This window comes from the organism of the source record quoted next, unplaced genomic scaffold (assembly GCF_019419815.1).
Source record: "Pyrus x bretschneideri cultivar Hongxiangsu unplaced genomic scaffold, Pyrus_bretschneideri_v1 Contig4, whole genome shotgun sequence".
NCBI lineage: Eukaryota > Viridiplantae > Streptophyta > Magnoliopsida > Rosales > Rosaceae > Pyrus > Pyrus x bretschneideri.
In genome coordinates, this window is record NW_025999723.1 from 12,472,359 (window position 1) to 12,495,273 (window position 22,915).

Genomic DNA, 22,915 nt, shown 5'->3' on the forward strand with positions numbered 1-22,915 from the left:
CAAACTGAAGATGTGTTGGTGAAAAAAGAAAATAAAAAATCTCAACATATTTGAGAGGTTTGCGTAGGGGAGTTGTGTGTTGAATTGGAGGTGCCCGTAATGTTGCACAATGTCTTGTATTTACAAGGACGAGTACATGGTTCTATGTGTTTCTGGCGGAACATCCGTAGCTGGCCACAATTTGAATCTCCCGAAGATAAGCACTTCATACAAATAAAAACTCTTGATAACCATCTCATTTAGCCGTTTTAGAGTGACCCATCCTCATTGGCTATTGGCTATTGGATTTGATGGAATCAGACCAATTTGCATGCACATGAAGCTTTCTATAGCATCTGAGGAACCATGCAATGTTAGGGCCCATGTTTGCGTCCAAGTGCATGCATCCTAAAATTTAAACACTTTAGCCCATGCCGTGCTTGCCCTTGAAGAATATGCTAATTATTAGCATAAATTTATGTGCTAATAATCATCCCAACTCGGAATATGCCGCACCATTATCTTTTTGTGATCATTAGATATCACCATTAACCAAAAGATAACCTTCATGCATGGTTAACCGACTCCAAGCATACTCTAAATGCCAAGAATCCCAAACCAAATTGAATTGCATGCTCGCTTTCAAGTTGGAGATATAATTTGCATCCTATTTATCCCGTATAAGAAAATTTGAAGATAATTCATATTAAAAGATAATTATTATGATAAAAACCATAATATTATCTTTTAATAATAACAAAATTATCTCCACTTTTTTATCCGACGGTTGAGAGCTATGCTCACTCAACGGCCTTGATTACTCGGGCTGATAGTGTAAAATCGGGTTCAAACAGTAATTGAGTCACTTGTGGGTGGATCATAATGTATATGTAAGTAATGGATATTAATGGTGGCAAATTAACTGAAACAGAGCAAATTAATGGAGATTGCGAACTCAAAAGCAGCAGGAGAGCTGCTGAACTGGGGGGACGTACAAAAGATGAAATATACATGGTGTGTGGTATGTGAAGTGTTGAGGTTGAAGCCAGCAATTCTCGGGACTTTCAGAGAGGCCATCACCGACTTCATCTATGAAGGATATCTAATTCCAAAAGGAATGAAGGTAACGTCAACTAATTACTTTTTAGTGTTTTTTTATTTTTTTTTATTTTTTTATTTTTAATTTTAATTTATTCGTTTCGCAGAAACTCAACTAATACTAATTGACCATAATCTCTAAAAAACATATCTAAGAGCTAGTTTGGAACTACTATTAAAATGACTAAAAATGGTTTATGCTTCCAAAAATAATTTCAACAAAAGTAATTTCAATTATTTTAAAAGTACTTATAAGCAAACTCTCTACATCCACTAACGAAGGTAAGGTAAATTAATTACGGTATAGGTATATTATATTAGGCGCTGCATTAAGTATATACTTGGCGTATTTTAATTTTAACTTAAAATTGCAAATGCACATGTAATGCGGTTGCACTGGAATGCATATGGGACACACAAAAATCCCGAATATTTCCCTAATCCAGAAAAGTTTGATCCGTCGAGGTTCCAAGGGGCTCCAATGTGCCCCGGCAGAGAATACGCACGATTCAAGGTATTGGTCTTCATGCATAATTTGGTCATCAGATTCCGGTGGGAGAAGCTTTTTCCGGACGAGAAAATGATAATGGACCCAATTCTTGTTCCCACCAAAGGACTTCCAATTCGGCTTTATCCTCACACCTCAATTCAACGACCTTGATTACTCCATCAGATTCATACTTCCACAAATCATCGTTAATCATTAGTGTTAAATAATTTAAAACTGGTATAGTGATGTATCGATTCTTAATTTAACTGCATGCTCCTAATGCCCACCCTAATTATGACCAGGGTCGATGGCAGTCCCCTTCACCTTCTCCTTTTCTTTTCTGTTTCCTTTTCTTTCCTTGCTTTTCAGCTCGTTTTTTCTTTTGTTTTTTGGCCTGCTGGCCCCTTTCCTTCACCCCCATCTTTGGTGACCATCCCCTTGCCTCTTTCCTTTGATTTTGTCCTCAGACCTCATTTCCATATCAATCGTCCTTCCCCCTTCATGTTTATCCTCTATCCCCGTCATCCCTTTTCCTATTTCCTTTCCATTTTCTTTCTGTCCTACTCCATAATCCATCCCCTTTCTCGTATCTCCTTGATGCCGTCTTTTAGATTTGCAACCACTAATTTTTCTTGCTGTGGATGCAAATTTTTGCCATCTTCTCCTTTGACGAAAATGCATCTGAAAAATAATAACACTTAAGATCAAGGCCAAAAACCTCACGCGCCCACGATGAATTTGGGGTGGGGGCTTTGGCAGAAGAATTTCTGATGCCAAAGTTAGAATTCTAAAAATAATGTGTTTAAGAGTTTGTGGGTAGCAAATAGCTTAGCTTTGTGGTGGGATAATAGGGCTATTTATAGGGGAGTGGCTGACCCTATTTGGAGAATAGTGACCAGCCATATATGGTGAAATTGTGTGAATAATTGTAAGATATTATTTGAAATAATATCTTGCAATTAATCCTAAATTAAATAGGACAATTGAGAGTTACTTTTTGAATAAGGATTTGACGAGGAGTGATGGGAGGGATTTAAATAAATACAATTTTGATCACCTTGGACTCTTCCTTGATTTTGATTGAGCCGTTATTGTCCGTTACATGCGTGTGGGACTCTCGGTGTGCCTCGAGGGTAATTTTGTCTTTTTAACCCAAAAGTCCACGTATCACCTCCATAATTTTCTTTATTATTTTTGGCTCCACAAATGCCCCAACACCTGTTGGGCTGCTTGCAGAAAAAGGCAGCAGGTGTAGAGATATTCCCTTGCTTTAGGAAACATAAGATTATTTCCTATTTTGATGTATATTCCCACATTAATTAGAAATTAGATCCTTATAGGAAAGTGAAATAAATCACTTCCAAAGTTTATTTAAGTCTAACTTAAGTAGATTAAATCAACTTCAGAGAGCAATTTATTCTACCCTACAAGAGAGAGAAAGCTAGACGATATATTTTTCCCCTCCCCTAGCAATCTTCTACACTTGCCCGTGCAAATGATCATCTTTTGTTGCTTTCTTCATCTTCACACCGTACCAAGGTAAGATAAAATTAATTTTCCTTGTCTTCATAATTTTTTGGAGTCTTAGGGCTTGAAATTTAGCTCGACAGAGGTCGAGGATGTGTCAAAAATTGGCTTAGAGAGGCCAGACATTGTTGTAGTGGGTGGCTTAGTGGGGCGGCGGCTTAGCTTGGGTTGAGGGTTAGCGGCGCGAGCCTAGGGCTCTACACATGGCTAGCTTGAGCCAAGGCATTGGGACGCTTGGGTCTAGGTCATTTTGCCTAGGCCCATGTGGTGATGTCAAGGAGGTGAGGGCCTCCTGTTTTGCTAGGCTCGAGCTTGTCTGTAGGGAAAGAGGAAAGCTAGGCTTTGGGCCAACGAGTCGGTAGGCTTGGCCCATGCAAATGAAGGTGTGGGGGCCCCTTACTGTTGACTTGGGCTGAGCAGAGACATGGGCCAGGCCGTGGGGCCTAGCATGGCTGTTGGGCTCCTGCAGTCTTAGGCCCGTGGCTGGTTGGTCTCTGGGTCGTGGAGACTGGTGCTAAACTTTTTTTTTTTTTCTTTTTTTTTTTTTGTGTGCAGCCGTCTAACAATTCTTCCTTGTGTCTTTGTAGAATTTCTTCAAGCATGTCTTCTTCAATCCACAAAAGTGATAATGGTATACCACAATTGTATCATCAAGTCAGATCTTTAAGTAAAGTAGGCTACTTCAAGGCTGCTCACTTCAAGATTAATTTCTATTACTTGTTCAAAGATTTCCTTGAAGCATATAGGCACACTATTCGTCTGGGATAATGTGAAGCGTGTCAATGAGGGTAGCAGCCGTGACCCATGTAGTGGGGCTCGGAGAGCTATCAAGTTTCACCTCTACTACTTCGTGTTAGGATTTACTTTTCCCATGCCACGTTTCTTCCAAGAAGTACTATGCTCCATGATGTGTGCCCTTGCTCAATGTTCTCCAAATATGGTCCGTGTGATGGTGGGATTCCTCAATCTAAGCCAATTCTTTGACTTGGATCTGATCGTCAATGAATTATGGTGCTTCTTTGACATATGCCATATTGATGGAGTTGGGCAGCTGCAATCTAGCCATAGGCTATTCTATCATTCGAGCAAGGGAGGTTATGACTGGGCCAAGGAGACTTTGGAGATAAGTGGAGAGTGGGAATCCGATTCTTTCCCTGAGCTGTGTGTTCCGACAAATTTCATCATCGGTAAGTAGATTGCTTAGTCTCTAGGCTGCTTTGTGCTTTTGCCAAACTGTTTTCTGATTTGTTGACTATCTTCCTCTGGTTGAGAAAAAATCGAAGGCTTCATTCGTCGCTCGTGAAAAGTTCACCTATTACTGAGAGGTTTATGATTGACTTGACTTCTTCTAAGGGGAAGAAAGATGAGGCTAATACGATTGCTCAGCACAAAGATTTCGTCGTGCCCCCAATGCCGAAGTTTATATTAAAACATTTCTTAGGAGCTAAGTTCGGTTCACCTTTGGAGAGGCCTGCTACTATAAAGAGCTATAAGGTGGACTCTGCTGCTAAAGTGGTGCCAAGGCCTATTCCTCTCGCTACTGAGATTGGTTCACCTACTGAGAAAGAGGAGACTACTCGCATTGGTAGTTATGAAAAGTCCACCAACCTTGTTTCTATGGAGTCTGCTGAGATTTATGCATTTTTGAAGCCAGATCTGCTTGAAGACATGGACGCGTGTGCTAAGCTTATGGATGACGTCAAAAGGGTTGTTTGCCTAAGTTCATTTGCAAAACATACGATCCAGTATAAGAGGACTGTTCTACTTGCCATGATGTAGAAAACGACGATTCTGGCTGTCGAGTTTATGTTCCTTGACCAAAGAGACACCAAGGCTGCCAAGAAGGTGACAACGACTATGGCAGCTAAGGCTTATTTTTCCACCAAGAAGATCAAAAGGTTGGAGTATGAGTTCAGCACTTTAAAGGGGTCCAATATCTTTGTCCCCACTTTTCTGCCTTTTGAGACCGCTCGCCAAGAGATAGTTGATTTGAAGACTAGGCTTGAAGTGATCCAAGAGAGAAGGAGATTGGTCGTTACATACCTCAGATTTAAGATCTTGAGTGTGCCGTTTCTGAGCTTCGTTCTGCTGCTTACACAAAGGATAAAGAGTTGATTACTACTTATAATCAAGTGATCCATATCCAAAAAGTCATCAATAGGTTTGAACCTCAACTGTTGGAACTCCAAGGTGCATTAAAGATTAACAAAAGTATGAAGAGGGAAATGGATGAGTGCGTCCATGTTGGTCTGGTCGAGGAGAACGAGTAGTTAAAGGTTAAGACGATTGGGCTCGAGGCTTCACTTGTCCAGTGTCAAGCTGATTTCTATAAGCTGGATTATGTAGATCATCTCTTTGGTAGGCCGTCTAACTTTGAGTTTGCTGGGAAAGTCTTCGAGGCCTTCCCTATTTCTTCGAAAGACTTATTTGCCTTTACTTTTGAGGTTTCCATTGGTGAACTAGTCGAAAAAATTAGTGCCCAAGCTGGGGTAGCAGAGGGTGATGCCGCTGCTGAGAGTGTGGTGTTTGTTGAAGGTGTGGTGACTGAGTAGTCATGAGATGTCCAAGCTCCTGAAGAGTAGCCATCTAGGTAGAAGATTTAATAAATGTGCTTCCTTCGTTTTTCTTCATCTTCGCTTCTTTTGTTTACACCCAACCTTTGACCTTTAGACTAGCGGTAGGTGTGTTGCTTTTCTATAAGTAGACATGCCTACGTAGCCTATATAGCCGTAGGTTTTGATGTAGAACATTTTCATAGTTGTTAGCCATAGGGTCGGCAGTCCAACGCCTTACTTATAGAAGCAGACGAATCTGCGTGACCACTTGGCTGTTAACTTTGACTTTCTTCAATCCTTTGAGCTGTGTGGCCCGCATCACAACATACGAAGGATTTTTGGGTCATGAAATTCACTAACCTTTCGTATCAAAGGTATGTGCTTATATGGAATTTCGTAGGTAAAAGTCTAAGAAAACTATTTACTTTTTATGCAAATGGTTAATAGTGGCAGAGATATCAGGTCTAGTGCATTGAGCCAAGTACAATATAGCACCAATTGCACTTAGGTATGGAACTTTAGGCTCCAAAATTTCTTCATCATCCTTATTCGGATGGAAGAGATCTCGTTTAGCATCTAGAGTTCGAACGACCATAGAAGTACTCGAAGGTTTTGCTTTATCCTCATTAAAATGACGCAACACCTTATGGGTGTAATTCGATTGATGTACTAGGATTCCATCTAAACAATGCTGAAACAATATCGAGTTTTCCTAAGATCTTTCATCCCAAATTTCGATTTCAAGTGTGCGACAATTTCCTCAAGCTCTTCAGGAGTTCTGATGAGGTTCATGTCATCGACATAAACTGCAACGATTGTAAATTCGGAATGTGACTTCTTAATGAACATGCATGGGCATAGTTTGTTGTTCACATAACCTTGATTTGTCAAATATTCACTCAGATGGTTATACCACATCTGCCCGGACTGTTTGAATCCATAGAGTGATCTCCTCAATCTAATCGAAAGAGTGTTTCGTGGTTTAGAACTATTTGGAGCCAGTCAATGGAAGTCCTTCTGGAACTTTCATGTAGATTTTCGTATTTAGATCCCCATAAAGATACGCAGTTACCACGTCCATAAGCTGCATATTCAGTTTTTTGGAAACTACTAAACTGATAAGGTAGTAGAACGTTATGACGTCCATTATGGAAGAATACGTCTCCTCATAATCAATCCCAGGGCATTGAAAGAAGCCTTACGCTTCCTTACAAAAACCCACTTATAGCCCACGGGCTTTACATGTGGTCGAGTAGGAGCTACATGCCTAAACACCTTACGTTTAGTAAGTGAATCAAGTTTGATATGGATTGCTTGTTTCCATTTTGACCCATCCATTCTACGTCAACATTCATCAATGGAACGTGGTTCAATATGATTGCTAAGCATGATGTCGGAAGCAACTATATACGCAAATGCATCATCGACATTCATCTCATTCCGATTCCAAACCTCATCCAATACTGCGTAATGGACCAAAATCTCATGATTCTCAGGAGGTCAGTATGTCTCATCTAAGACATCACCGTAATCTAAAATAACCTCATGTGTTGGAACAGATGAGTAATCAATGCTCGGATTCAGACTAAGTTCACTAGTTTGTACTGTTTTCCTCTTCTGAGGTTGTGAATCCTTTGAATCAGGAAGTCTGCCACATTTCAAGGTAGGAGCAGGTGATTAGCTAGCTGCTAGTGTACCATGCCATGTGGGAGGTACGGCCGTCCCACCCTTAGGGACGGTCCGGCCTTCCACGGTAGTCGTACAGCTTACGTTAAGTATGTTCATCCTTGTAGGTGCGTTTACAGCGGGTATATGTGATATTGTCACCTTTGTTAGATCAATAAAAGCATCATGCATAATTTGAGCAATGGTCTGAAGATCTAGAATGCATCGTACTTTAGTTTCAGACTGAGGGGTGAGGGGATCTAAATGAGACATAGTGGGAGTAATCCACGATAATTCGTGGCATTCTACAAGAACGTTAGTGATCTTATCTCCCCCTAACAACGGGAAGACTGTCTCATCGAAGTGACAATCCGTAAAACATACGGTAAAGAGATCTCCTGTCAAGGGCTCTAAGTAACGTATAATGGATTGCAAATCATAACCGACATACATTCCTATTTTTCTTTGAAGACCCATTTTGGTACGTAATGGCGGTGCTATTGGCACATAGAATGCACCCAAACACACGTAAATGCAAGACATCAGGCTCGTATCCAGTAACTAACTATAACGGTGAATGAGGTTGGGTAACGGTGGGTCTCAGGTGGACGAACATAGTTGCGTGCAATATTATGTGACCCTTGGCAAATACTAGCAAGCTGGTTCTCATAACCAAAGTCTGAGCTATTGCTTGAAGACACTTTATGAAAGCTTATGCCAGGTCGTTTTAGGTGTAAACATAGGTTACAGGATGCTCAACTTCAATCTTAACTGACATGCAATAATCGTCAAAGGTCTATGACATAAACTGTCCAGCATTATCCAGTCGAATCGACTTGATCGGATAATCAAGATGGTGAGCTCTAAGCTTAATGATTTGTGCTAAGAGTTTCTCAAATGTAGCATTGCTTGTGGACAATAAGCAGACATGTGACCATCGAGTCGATGCATCAACCAACACCATGAAGTATCTAAATGGTCCACACGTTGGTTAGATAAGTCCATAAATATTCCTTTGAATCTTCTGAAGAAACTTAGGGGTCATGAATAATCTTTGTAAGTGAGGGTTGAATGTTCAACTTCCCTAAGGAGTATACTTTGCAAAGCGGATGGTCGGGATAAGATTTTAAGTGATGCCCATTAGATACTTTGAGGAGATGATGTATCATATCTCATCTGAGGTGTCCCATTCGATTATGCTAAAGCAGAAGAGTGTCCTAGAACCCAGCCATAGGGCTGGCCACATGGTGTGTCTCGAGGGCTCAAATGGTTGTTATGTACAACCAACTCAAGAGACGTTCCAGCTTCTCGTGAATATGCTTCCGGCCATATTCATAAGAAGTGATACAAAGAAATTCAGAACCATTCTCTTCAATGGTTTCAACATGATATTGATTATCTCGAATATCTCTAAAACTCAACAATGTTCTTCCAGAACGAGAATAGAATGCCTCTTTAATTGTTAATTTAGTACCATTGGACAACATTATACGGGCCTTTCCGTATCTTTCTATTAGGTTAGATGGGCCTAAGAGGGTTGTCAGAGGTGCATTCTTAGGTACGAAGTTAGTAAAATAGTGTTTCTCACATAATATGGTGTGTGTCGTTGCCCTATCGGCTAAGCAATTAACTTCCCCACTAGTGATACTTAGAAATAAATTAATTGAATCGATCACTTGCATAAATATAACTCCATTCGTTCAATTAATCAATTCAAGAAATAATATCCTTAATTCAAAACAAACCAATCCAAACAGATAATTCCAAAGTCTTAGAAAAATTGTTCCAAATAATTAAACCATAAACCTTACAAAATAGGGAGGGGGTTCAGGCACTAAGGGTAAAAACGCCCTAAAACATGTCTTAGAAAAATAAAACTTTATTTTTCCATAAGAGCGGATGCCTCTTGAAAATCTGAAACCTCCAGAGTTGTAGTAGCATCTTCGAGATGTTCCGCATGCACAAAGTTAGTCTCACGACGAGAATGATACTTGGCAATGGCTTTGGGGGTAGCTCGACATACATTTTACCAATGATCCTTTGATCCACATCAGTAGCACATGTCTAGTTCAATGGAATTTGATTGAACAGAAGTTTTTCCCTTGTTCTTAAAGTTTGGGGCCTTAGGGGCAAAGGGTTGGCCCTTTTGGGTCAAGTTTCCTTCCTTGAATGGGCCTTTGTTTGGTGGACCTTGGGCCCATGGTGGGTCTTGCTGCCCATTACCACGACCACGATGATTTTTTCGTCATTTATGGCTACTAGAATTAGTCGCATGCGCTTCAGGTAGAGCGTTCAAGCCAATGGGTCGAGCTTGATGATTCTTCATCAAAAGCTGGTTCTACTTTTCAACGAGAAGTAGAACAGATATCAAATCCAAAAATTTGGTGAACTTATGTGCCCTATATTATTGTTGCATGACATATTGGTGGCATTGAAGGTCGAATAGGTCTTCTCCACGAGATCCTGTTCAGTTAAGTCCTCATTAAAGAACTTAAGTAGTGATCAGATTCTTCAAACTTTAGAGTTTTATTCATTCACAGACTTAAAGTCTTGGAGGTGTAAATGCTGTCAGTTGTGTCTTGCTTTAGACAAGTAAATGTCTTTCTGGTGATCGAAGCCAGAACGAGCCAGAAGGTACGTGGATCCTCCTTTGCGAAGTACTTGGTCTGCAGTGCATCATGGATGTATCTTCGAATGAAGATCATAACAATAGCTTTCTGAGCTTCGTCGATGGGTTTATTGTTGATTGGTTCCTCGATGGTAACTCTAAGACTCTTTGTAGTAAGATGAAGTTTCACGTCTTGAATCCACTTCAGGTAGTTTCTTCTAGAGACTTCCAAAGCAATGAAATCAATCTTTTTCAAGTTCGACATGCCCCTAAAATAGAGGGTACACCAAAATGTGGTTAGTCATATGGAAAGCCATAGACAAGTATCGTAGAACATACGGGTTCTTTAGACATGTATTGGTTAAATTTAAGCATGAAAGCTACAGGTTTCATGTGGAAAGTTTTGAATGAAAACTTCAAGTTTCAAAGGCACTAAATTCAAAACTACAGGTTCGATTTAGTTATGAACGTTTAGTTCATATATGGGTACCTGTAAGAACACAAAATACAATATACAATAAAGTGTATTGAATTTGTGGATTGCTTTAGGAACCCAAGTGTGTGTGCATCAGGACTACGAAAGATAGTCAACGATTCAAAGAAACGAAATAATTTATTGAATCGTTAATGCCAAAAAGTGAGCTTTAGGCCAATAATTTTGGATTAATTGTGAGATTAATGAACTGATGGTCACTTTAATTAATTCAATAGGTCGGACCATATAAGGTTGATCATAGAAGCAAAAAATAATAATAACATTTGGGTTAAAATTATTTAAAATGCCAAAAATTAGCATTAAATTCGAAAAACCATAGCCCAGTAATAGTTGGGCTCGGGTACCATGAGTAAAGCAAAGCCTTATAGGCATGTGGGCCTTGTGTTGGCTACATAACAGCCCACATGTGGCCCCAGGCTACAGGCCGAAAGGTGGGAAGCCCAACAGCAAAGCTGCTGGTGATATGGGCCGAGACAGGGCACATGTAAGCCCAGCCCAAGGTTGGTTGTGCGGGGAAGCCCTAGCTGAAGTTGGGCTTCAGGTTAATGAGCCGCAGGGAAAAGCCTAGCAAGCCGAAAGTTTTACGACATGTGGGCCAAGGCAAAGGAGGAGCCCAACAAATGGCATTGGGGCATGCTGGCTTGGACTCAGGGGTTCGACCGGGGGTTGCAGGCCAATGTGGTAATCAATCCAGGGCGAAGCTGGTTGGTTTTCGAGAGACAACAAGCCCAAAGGGCTGCACGCATGGTCCAGGGTGTCAAACGACACCATTCCCCACACGACTGAGCTTCAGGCCATCACAGTGGTTAGGCTATGGTGCCATGCTGGTGCGGCGGTAGTGCCGCAAAAAAAAAAATCCCAATTTTTTCTTTTTTTTTTTTTTTTTTTTTTTTTTCAAATTTTTAGGGTAAAACCCTAATTGCTTCTAAATTAATTTCGATGCTTTGACTCACAAATTCCTCATAGCATAATTGCGTATTGCATGAACAAGTATATATATTGACAAAATATGTGAACATATATACAATATATATAATTGAAAGAAAAATATAAATATAAGGGGTTTATGCATCATGGCGAATGTTTTCATACTTCATGGTCGCTTCAAATATCTTAATTTATTTAAAAAGAACCTGATTAGCAGAAAACAATTGAAAGCCTTTGATGTTGTAGAAGAAAGCCTCCTCCTACCATCCTTTAGTTCTTTAGCTTCTGGCAAGAGCATGCTGATAATTTGTTGTAGGCCTATTTGACTGAACTGTATTTAGGACAGAGAGGGAGAGGGGCCTGCGGCAACAGAGAGATAATAGAGAGATGTAATTTTGAGGTGTGTGTTGTATCACCCCCTTATGCCTTTATTTATAGTAGTAGGATAGGTAGAATCCTTACCCTAATAGGATTACATCTCTAATAGGAATTAAACTACTAAAGGGAATATACAAACATACTCCTAGGTACATTAGGATTTACACTATCACATTCCTAATCCAATAGGCTTGCAACGGTATAAACATTGTTACAAGTTTCAAAAACTAAATTTGTTCATAACGAGATTTCATGCTCTTAAAAAGTGTCATAATATTTTCATTGTCATTACGAGGAAAAAAAAAAAAAAAGGCTCAATTTAAATACATAAACTATCTTTTAACAATTGATGAGAAAATGAAATGGGGTTAATCAATAGAAAACTGAAATGGGCGGTGGCCTTCGGTGGTTGGGTGGGTTGGGAAATGGGGATATTCTATTTAGAAAGTTGGAATTGGTAACAGTCAATGGGTTTCGGTTGGATGAAGCGTCATTGGAATTGGTGCTTTGTTGACTCGAAAGTTGGATTTTTTAACAAATAATATTATCTATATGAAATGAGAGGGAGTGGATTTAGCTCCATAATGGCCATAGTTTTGGCCATATCATTTTTAAAAAATATAGTGTTCTTCTTTGTCCTTTTGGTTTGTTGAACTTGCACTGTAATGCGCAGTTGTTGGTGCTCTTTTCCTCCACCACAGCTCGAACTTGGGTAGTCCTCAGAGGTTCTCAAAGCTCTTTATCCGGACTTCTGATGGTCCCGAAAGGGGTCTGGAACCACCCCAGTCGCATGATAGATCTGCCACTAATTGTGTATGTTCATGTACTTAACCATACCACCCACCATAAAAGTTATAATAATGAAATGTTGGGAAACAAGGGGAAAGTAAAATATAAGGTTGAGTTGTTTATGAGATTATATTATATTATATATATATATATAGTACACATAATATGTTTTTATACAATAATATATTTACTTTGTAGTGGTCAAAAATAAATTGATTGCAAATTCGTCATTCACGGAATTCGAACCTAAAACTCTCAGTCACAAGTGAATAAGAAAACCTCTAAGCCGTCGTACTAAGTGGCAAACCATATATTTACATTAAGAGATAAATATTTAGGTTACGTCACACAAGAGTCAACCATACTAAATTAATATCCAAACTTATTATTCATGATATTCAAACTTCAAAATTTAAGAAAAAATACTACTAGATCTAGATCTGTCATTTTTCCATTAAATATTCAGTTTTTTATTCGAACATAAAGGCAATGATATTGAAATCCATTTTAAATAGGTAGGGTTAGGGAGACCAAATTTTCAAATCAAATTGTGTAAACCATATTACGTGATTATTGATAATTGAATTATTAATTACTTGTCGATTAACGTGTTTATTTTTTATTAATAACACATAATTTGATTTGCAAATTTAATTTAAAATTTTGACCTACTCAAAATTATTCTTTTAGAATTTAGTCCCCAATTATTCTTTAGCAGTAAACGAACTGAAGAGTTTGCGTCTCCAGAGCATATACATATGCCAACAAAAACAAAAACGCCTTTGCCGCGGGGGAGTATAGTCAAGCATTTGGTGCGGGGGAATATAGTCAAACATTTGGTGCGCGGGAAAATAATAGACTAATCGTCTAACATTTGGTACTAGTATATATTATTTGAATGGTTAATTATCTAAATTACATATTATTGCAATTTTCATTGTCAATCAAAATTCTATGAAATTATCATTTTAATTCTCTAATTAAAATTGAACATATATAAGAAATATGAGTAGTAATATAATTTAATACATTCAAAATTTTGTTTTCTTCTAAAAACCTCACATGCATGTAATTTTAACATATTTTTAATTAAAAATAACAAATAAAAAATAAGCTATCTCTCTTCTCTCTATGTTCCCACGTTCTCTCTCACTCTTTGTCTCTCTCCTTTTATTTTCAAAACAAAAATAAAAAATTGCACACATATTTTGTGCATGCTCATATGCTAGTGAGATTAAGTTCCTTTTTAACATCCACGTGGTTTTTGTCTAAAATTTAATTTAAATTATAGAGACGAAAATGATTTTGCTTTATCTTTTCATCTCCTCATGGGTTTATTGTCTTTTTTATTTTAGTTTTTCATTTCTTGGGGAACTCCTTTTATTATTTTTATAATATTCACTTGTCTCCACAATAAATGAGAAAAAAACTTATGTGGTGCTCTGTTTGTAGTTGAATTTTGCTGAATGATGCTATAATGTAATTAAAATTCAACATGTGGTAAGTTTTAAATACAATATTATTTTATCATTCTTCTATTTTAGATTTTTCGTAATCATGTTTTCTATTAATTATGGCTAAATTAATTAGGTTCATATACACCATGAAAATCAAATCCCACTGGTAAGCCGAGCCCCTAAGAGAAAAGTTTAATTATTGCTCTACAGGAGCCCTGAAAATCATCATTGTAGTATGTTACACAAGTAAATCAGAAGAAATAAAGTAAAAAATAAAAAATAAAAAAATTTGAAATCATAATATTTTAGAACTTAAATCTTACGGAAAAAGTGTTTTCTCATGTTCAGCAAAATATGAACGGTTGTGCATGTATGTCTATTTCCGTTCTTCATAAGAATATGAATGGTAGCATTTACCTTGACTAACAACAAAACAAAGATAAGTTAAATAATCTGTGTGGGGATTTTTAGGTTAAGATGGACTTGGACTTTGAGAACATCCTCATGTCTCCTTTAGTTCGGATTCATACCAAGTCCCATAATATCTCGAAAGAGTTAGCTTGTCTTAGGAAATATCTCGGTTAGATCAATGACTCGAAGATTAGCATGATTAAGCAAATAATAGTTTGTTCAAGTGAGGTCTGGTGTGGAAGCTAGAAATTCATCAGCTTCCTGGGCTCTAAAGAGGTTTTCCATGACTGAAAAAGTTGAAAGAAGTCTAGGGGAGAACTCTAAGTTTGTAGGAAGATGATTATGTGTTCCTCTTTCTAACGTTTGACCCCTTTGTCCATCTAGGCTGAGTTCTTGGGTGGCTTCTCCCCCCTCTTGTAGGTGGATGACTCCCTTCTAGGATTTCATGATCTTGATTCCACATAGGTTCGATAAACTTCCGTAACTATCCATGGTATGACGAATATGCACGGACTTGCATGAGCATGGCGTGATTTACATAAATGGCTGGCTTAATTACTGTAGTCTTGCATGATTGTGAATATATTCCTTCTTTCATTCCATACCTTTGCATGTATTCGAGCTTGGCTTGAGACTTGTATAGCGATTGGGCCTTGATGCTTCATTAGGCTTACGTGTAATATTTTTAGGCCTCAACAATCTATTGGTTTTGTTTTCCTTTTCCTTCTTCTACCTTGACGAGTAGTAGCCTGGAATTTACTTCGTGGATGGTTTTCTCAAACAAGACACGGTTGAGGATTGGGATGATTTTAACTATGTTTTTTAAATTGGATTTTTTTTTTCTTTTCATTTCATGATAGTTGGACAAGATTGTAGTTTTTTCCCATATTCTTATGAAAAAATGAGAGGGAGGAGGAGAGAACAAAATATGAATTGTTAAATCAATCTATTCATACCTCGTCTTTAAAAAGTTTCAATGTCATACCTCATTTATGAATTTGTTACAATTTCATACCTCCCATCAGTTGTCCGTTAATTCATCTGTTAAATGCTGACATGGCTTGAGACGAGGCCCATTTTCTATTAAAAATTATTAAAATAATAATTTACCCTAAAAAAAAATACCCACACCTTTCCTTGCAACCTAGATCCCTTCCCCTTCCCTGCAACCCCTGACCCCTTCCCCACCCACGCCAACATCTCCACCCGCCACCACCTCATCTGCCCCCGATCCCTTCCCCACCCACGCCAACAGCTCCAACCTTCCCCACATCCTCTCTTCCTCCTCCCTCCAACAGGTCAAACCCCCCATTCGCTTCGCATCTTCCCTGTCGGTCCCCCTCCCCCCCCCCCCCCCCCCAAAACCTTCCTTCCAAGCCCAGAACCCTTTCCCTGCAACCCACCCCTTTCTTCCCCCTCCCGTCTTCCCCAAACCACCGCACACCCATCCTCCACCTCCTCATCCGCACCCACCCTCTTCCCTCCTCTACACACCCCACTCCTTAAATCCACACCTATTCCCCCCATTCAAAACCCCCAGTTCGTCTTCCCTCCACCTCCTTCTCCCTCCCAACCCGAGCCCAACCTACACCGTAGAAGGAAAAAAAAAAAAACATCTTTATTTTCCCCCTAATAAGGTGGGTGCAGGGAAGGGGGTCAGGGAAGAAGGAATTTGGGTTTTTTTTTTTTTTTTCCCAGGTTACAGGTTTGGCTTGAGAGGGGGGAGAGGTTAGAGGTTAGTGAAGTAGGAGGAGGAGGAGGAGGGAAGAAGGAGGGGGAGGGGAGGAGAGCCATGGGAGGGAGGAGGAGATAGAGGAAGAGAGGGCGCAGGGTGTTCTGGTTTTGGAAAGGGGGGACGGATGGGGAAGATGGGAAGCGGGGATGGGTTTCCCCGAGGGGGGGGACGGGGGGTGGGATGGGATCTGGGTTTGGGTTTCTTTCTTTTTTTTTTTTTAATATTTTTGAATATTTAATTAAAATTTTAATAGAAAATGGGTCCCGTCACTTGCCACGTCAGCATTTTAACAGACGAATTGACAGACAACTGACGGAAGGTATGAAATTGTAACAAATTTGTAGATGAGGTATGACACTGAAGCTTTTTAAAGATGAGATATGAAACTATTAATGACCCAACCCAATATTTGAGGTAGTTCTGTGTAATTTACCCAAAAGATAATTATGAAAATTTTAAAATAGAGAATGGTAAAATATTATATATCAAACTTACCACATGGCGAATTTTAACTGGATTATAGTGCTACTTAGCAAAATCCAGTAGCAAGTCAAGCCCTACACAAGTTTTTCTCAAATGAATGAGAAAGAGTTTCTTCTCAATTTACTACGTGGCAGAATTACAAAATTTCATACTTATGATTTGAATCGTTCATATTATAAACACTTCGTAAAGATCATATATGCAAAATATTAATAAAATATGAGATCATTTGATCAACAAACTGTATAAAGACAAATGCATGAATCTGTAAAAGAATTACGAAACATTTATTGCTACTGCTAATTGACTCAATGACTTTATCTTAAATTGATTTTTGGTAAAGATGATCTTTAAAAAGCGATTATAATATAAAAAATTTCGATCATAAGCAGGAAATACTGTGAATCGATTACAAAGTATCTTGAGGAGCAACCTCTCCTCAATCTTAAGGAGTCAAGCCTCTCTTGTTTTATTGAATAAGTTTTCTATTATTCTAGTCTTAGTGTAAAATTGGTAATTCAATACAAGAAAATATGGATTATATGACGATAGAGATTTGTCACACAAATATGGAAATATGTCACATTTAACCATATGTGATGCCTTTTCAGCATCACTAGTTGTGTCACCTATAGTTTACTTGACGAATTTGAAAATCGCCACATGTTTTCGTCACCTCTTTGAAATTTATTGGGTGGTAAACTTTCCTGCACAATTATTTGTGACGAATCTAGAATGTTTATGTGACGAACAAAATTTTGCATCCTACTCAAATCTTTATGCGATGCTTTTTTAATATTTCTCACTTATTTTAACAAAGGGCACAAATAATTCCAACATGTGACATCCCACATCGCCCAGGGAAGTGATCCTTAAATGTATATTCTCATCCGACCTAGCGCGCGAGAGCATTCCCAGGATGGGTGACCCATCGGGAAGTTCTCGTGTGAGTTCCCAAAAACAAAACCGTGAGGGCGTGGTTGGGGCCCAAAGCGGACAATATCGTGCTACGGTGGTGGATCGGGTCCGGGAAGTGGTCTGCCCCGGGCCGGGATGTGACAATTTCTAACGGTTGAGGAGGCTTTTTGGGAACTCACACGAGAACTTCCCGATGGGTCACCCATCCTGGGAATGCTCTCGTGCGCTAGGTAGGATGAGAATATACATTTAAGGATCACTTCCCTGGGCGATGTGGGATGTCACACAACACCTAAGCCCCGTTTTCTTGTATGATTCCTAATAGAACGCTTGAGTCTGTAATGTTTTAAATTAATGCATGTTATTGATTGTAATTATTTTAGGCTAAGGTTGTCTTTTTATTGCTCTTAATCACAAAAATGACAAATCTTTCAGAGACATCGATCCACTTAGATAAATTTGGCATGCATATGCATATAGTCTAAGTTCGCGTGTATTTTGGTGCAAGGATCCGCACAAAGGATTAATCAATCATTTTCCTATATACTAATATACAGAGAAACAATACCGTATTATGTGCGTGATTTATATTATAAAAATATGAGTTAATCTTAGTTTAATACTCTAAAGTTTCTTGGTTTTGCATCAAGTTTTTTTTACGTTCGAGTTTGGTACTTAAAATCATAATTCTAAGACACTTTCATACATCTGTTAAATTTTCCATTAAAACCTCCGTTATTGATGACATGACATCCACGTGGACAATGAGTAGGCACCATGTGTCAATATAGGCCCACAGAAATATTTAAAAATTTTAAAAAATTAAATTAAAAAAAATTAAAATTTCAAAAAGTAAAAGAATAATAAAAAATAAAAAATAAAGCCAATTGAAATATGCAAATCTGGGGAGTATTTAAAGGAGAGGGAGGGATTTGAGGATGTGGCCGGCGGCTTCTTTGGGGTCGAGCACAATGGCCTTTTCAGCGTCGTCCAGGGCCTGCTAGGAGAGGGAGGCGGAGGAGGAGCGTGAGTCAGCGGATTGGGACTGAGCGATGAGCTGAGCGCCGAGGACGATTGCAAATCTGCAAATCTACAAATCTGCAACTCCCATTTTACATACATATATACATAGCTTGCCTGAGAAATGGAAAAATTGGAGGTCGAGATCTGATTCGGAGGCCCTCCATTGGTACGATAGACACGTGGCGTCTAGGTATTGTCTACATGGGCTACATGTCATTAGTTAACAGAGGTTTTGACGAAAAACTTAATAAATGTATGAAAGTGTCACAAAATTATGATTTTAAGTATTAAACAGGAATGAAAAAAACTTGATCTATAAAATATTGGAAACAAAAAAACTTATGGCAGTAAACAAAGAGTAACCTAAGAAATAGTTTATATATTTCAGAACAAATAATAATGATTACACCTAAGATTCTGTACACATTTTTGAATGAGAATCCTTTTCGGATCATTTTTGTGAAATGATCGTTTATTATACATCGCGAGTCAGTTTTTGTCAAATAATGTTGATATTTAATTTTAAATAAAATACTTTACAATAATTTCTAATCGCACAATGTACGATAAACAGACACAATTGTAAGATCTTCGAAATCCTTACAAAAAGTATCCGGAGAGAATCCCCATTCCACATTTTTAATACCGTATTTTGTGAGTGGGTAATATAATAAGAAATATTATACATATTTTAGAACAAATAATAATGATTACATCTAAGTAACCAAATAAGTCTAACCAATCAAACTAATATTATAATTAGTTGGAGAAATACAGCTTGACAAGCTGACTAGATAATGACTTGGACTCTTTAAATATTACTAATAAATAAATAATTGAGGCCGTCCAAAATTTGTATAAATTGTTCGTGAGATCGATTCTCTGACATTAGTACGTTGAAACTGATCAGATCAAGTGATCGAGTTATTGCATATGATATGGAGCTGTTGATATTGATCCTTTCTTCTGTGTTTGTTTGTGTGTGCGTCAACTATGTTATTCGGGTGCTGACGAAAAATGATAACAATGAGCTGCCACCCGCCCCGCCACTGCCACCGGGAAGCGCTGGTTGGCCGATGATTGGTGAAACCCTCGACTATCTAAACACAGCAAGAGATGGTGTCCCAGAAAAGTTCATTGAAGACAGGAAGAAGAAGTACTGTACGTTCCCCGAGGTATGCAAGGTGTTCAAGACATCGTTGTTGCTTGAACCGATGGCGGTGATGTGCACCGCTGCCGGAAACAAATTCCTGTTTTCAAACGAGAACAAACTGGTCAAGTCGTGGTGGCCTAATAACATCGACCAGATCTTTGCCAGCTCTGAGAAAAGCAGCTTCCACGAGATACGTCCGGTTTTGACTAAACACCTCAAGCCTGATTCTCTCCAAAAGTTTATAGGGATCATGGATGCCATCACCAAAGAACATTTGGATACCTACTGGGAGAACCAAAAAGATCAAGTAGTCAAGGTTCACGAAGTTGCTGGCAAGTATACATCTACAATGTCTTTAAGATTCTTCTTCAACATAGAGGATCCGCAAGTCGTTGCAGAACTAGAAGGATTCATTACCCTTATATCTGCCGGCTTCATTTCGCTGCCGATCAATTTTCCGGGCACAAAATTAAACCGAGCCATTGAAGCGTCCCAGAAAATGAGGAAATATGTTGAGAATATGCTAGTTGAGGGGAGGAAGATGAGAACTAGTAGTCCAGCTGGTGATGCACGAGGTGGAGATTATGATCTGTGGTCTAGCATGCTCATGCAGACGTCTAGTGTCGATGGCCAACCCATGAAGGACTCGGACATTGCCAACAAGTTGTGCGGTCTTATAATAGCTGGCTACGACAATGTCATTGCTACGTTGGATTCAATCATCATGTATCTATCAGAACTTCCTCATGTTTATGATGCCGTCCTCAAAGGTACACAATCAGCGAACTAGTTCTTTTTTTTTTTTTTTTTTTTTTTTTTGAATAACCGCAGCGAACCACTTAGGTATGCTAATGTTTTTTTTACTGTATGTACTTGAGATTTCTTCTAATTCGTTAGCTACTAATCCTCATGATCATGAATACACGCACACGCGCGCTCATACATATTGGCATTGATCTAAAAATCCTCACCTAGGCACTAGATGACTGGCCAATGTCCCGATTGATGCCTAGACATTTAAAAATTAAGAAATGACGCTTAGACCTGCTGAGATGCTTGCCTAGGCCACCTAGGCATCAGGCTAGCCTCCTACACCCACCTAGGCACTCGCCTAGGTCGCAACTCATAGATAGACAAGGAGATAACTTTCATTTTGCATTTTATTTTTTTTCAATAAATTATAAGAGACTTGTTGAATACTTAGATGAACATACATTATATGCCTATTCCCCATGTTTTCTCAATACTTCATAATATATATGTCATTCTATTTTGTAGTTTATAATGAAATTATAAATATTTCAAGTATAAGTAGACACTTATTTATAAGAAATATAATAGATTTACTTAAATTTGTCTAGTCTGTCTAGCCAACTAGGGGAATTTTATAGGTTTGATTCTTCTTGATGACAAATTGAAGGAGTCTATATCGTTTTAATTTAACAGAAATGATAACCATAAATATTCTTTTCTTTTTCTATACACTCCACTTTATTTATAGTTACCGAATTAAATAAATTAAATGAAAATAACATAAACAATTAAATATGGTGTGGCAAGAGAGTACAAGGGTGTGTGGTTGTCACTTTCCTAATCTAATTGCCTTAGGGCCAATTAGAAAATTGGTATATAATTAATGTTAAACATCATGTAATTACGTACGTGTTTTGTAACTGAATAACTTGTAGGTGGATAATGGATATATATATATATATAATGGATATTAATGTTGGCAAATTAACTGAAACACTGAAACAGAGCAAATGGAGATTGCAAACTCAAAGGCAGCAGGAGAGCTGCTGAACTGGGGGGACGTACAAAAGATGAAATATACGCGGTGTGTGGTATCTGAAGTGTTGAGGTTGAAGCCACCAGTTCTCGGGACTTTCAGAGAGGCCATTACTGACTTCATCTATGAAGGATATCTAATTCCAAAAGGAATGAAGGTAACGCCAATTAATTACTTTTTAGTTTGTTTTTAATTTATTCCTTTTGCAGAAACTCAACTAATACTAATTAAGACTAAAAACCAAGCTCTCTATAATTCGTTTGGAACTACTTTCAAAATGACTCATAGTGGTTTCTATAAAAAGCAGATAAGTAGTGTTTTTCTAAAAAGCACTTGATGTGTTTTTACGATCCAAAAACAATTTCAACAAAAGTAGTTTCAATTATTTTAAAAATACTTCTAAACAAGCCCTAACATCCACTAATGGAGGTAACGTAAATTAATTACAGCATAGGTATATTATATTAGATGCTGCATTAAGTATATATTTGGCGTAATTCAATTTTGACTTAAAGTTGCATATGTTCATGTAATGCAGTTACACTGGAATGCATATGGGACACACAAAAATCCAGAATATTTCCCTAATCCGGAAAACTTTGATCCGTCGAGGTTCCAAGGGGATGGGCCTGCTCCGTTTTCATATGTTCCTTTCGGAGGAGGGGCTCCAATGTGCCCCGGCAGAGAATACGCACGATTCAAGATATTGGTCTTCATGCATAATTTGGTCACCAGATTCCGGTGGGAGAAGGTTTTTCCTGACGAGAAAATGATAATGGACCCAATTCTTGTTCCTACCAAAGGACTTCCAATTCGGCTCTATCCTCACGCCTCAATTCAACGAACATGATTGCTCCATCAGATTCATACTATCACAGATCATCGTTAATCATTAGTGTTAAATAATTACAACTGGTTTAGTGATGCATCGATGCTTAATTTGACTACATGCTGCTGATGTCGACCCTAGCAATGGCTAGGGTCGGTGGCAATCCCCGTTGAAATGGTACTTGGCATATAGTTTAGGTTGATAATAAAGATAAAGGTCGAAAAATTTGAAGCAAGAACTTTGAATAAAATTGCAGAATGCAGAGAGAGAGAGAGAGAGAGAGAGAGAGAGGAGAAACTGTGTATTTTTGCTTAATGAAATTGAAGAACATTTACAAGGTTATAATACCCTAGCTTGGTCAAAACTCAGATCCTACAAATTAGGGATCAAGGACTCATCTCCAACCATTTAGGCCATCAGAGGCTGCTATCCTTCCACTTAGGAATGGATCGAAAGACAGTACAACTCCAAAGGATAAGAATACTAGTTGTAAAACTTACTAAAAACAGAAAGTAAACTAGTCGTTACATTTTAAAGTCTACCGGCTACTTCTAAATATGGTAAGTTCTTCATTTCCTTCGATTTCAACATTCTCTTCAATTCCA

General features: G+C 38.4%; 2 protein-coding genes across 2 annotated transcripts; both read left to right on the top strand.

Moving 5' to 3' along the window:
• The first annotated feature begins 979 nt into the window (after positions 1-979).
• Positions 980-1,738, top strand: LOC125468824 (beta-amyrin 28-monooxygenase-like). Its single transcript, XM_048565283.1, has 2 exons — positions 980-1,101; positions 1,468-1,738. The coding sequence occupies exons 1-2, from the start codon at positions 980-982 to the stop codon at positions 1,736-1,738; spliced, it is 393 nt and encodes a 130-aa protein (XP_048421240.1).
• An 18,204-nt stretch (positions 1,739-19,942) lies between these two features.
• Positions 19,943-22,331, top strand: LOC125468826 (beta-amyrin 28-monooxygenase-like). Its single transcript, XM_048565284.1, has 3 exons — positions 19,943-20,462; positions 21,451-21,638; positions 22,020-22,331. The coding sequence occupies exons 1-3, from the start codon at positions 19,943-19,945 to the stop codon at positions 22,329-22,331; spliced, it is 1,020 nt and encodes a 339-aa protein (XP_048421241.1).
• Positions 22,332-22,915: the final 584 nt, after the last annotated feature.

What these genes read in the sequence shown, in the direction of transcription:
- LOC125468826 (XM_048565284.1), top strand. Translation starts at nt 19,943, where the DNA reads ATGGATGCCATCACCAAAGAACATTTGGATACCTACTGGGAGAACCAA. An exon ending in TTATGATGCCGTCCTCAAAG is followed by an intron (nt 20,463 to 21,450) that starts GTACACAATCAG and finishes ACACTGAAACAG; the next exon opens with AGCAAATGGAGATTGCAAAC. An exon ending in TAATTCCAAAAGGAATGAAG is followed by an intron (nt 21,639 to 22,019) that starts GTAACGCCAATT and finishes CATGTAATGCAG; the next exon opens with TTACACTGGAATGCATATGG.
- LOC125468824 (XM_048565283.1), top strand. Translation starts at nt 980, where the DNA reads ATGAAATATACATGGTGTGTGGTATGTGAAGTGTTGAGGTTGAAGCCA. An exon ending in CTAATTCCAAAAGGAATGAA is followed by an intron (nt 1,102 to 1,467) that starts GGTAACGTCAAC and finishes ACATGTAATGCG; the next exon opens with GTTGCACTGGAATGCATATG.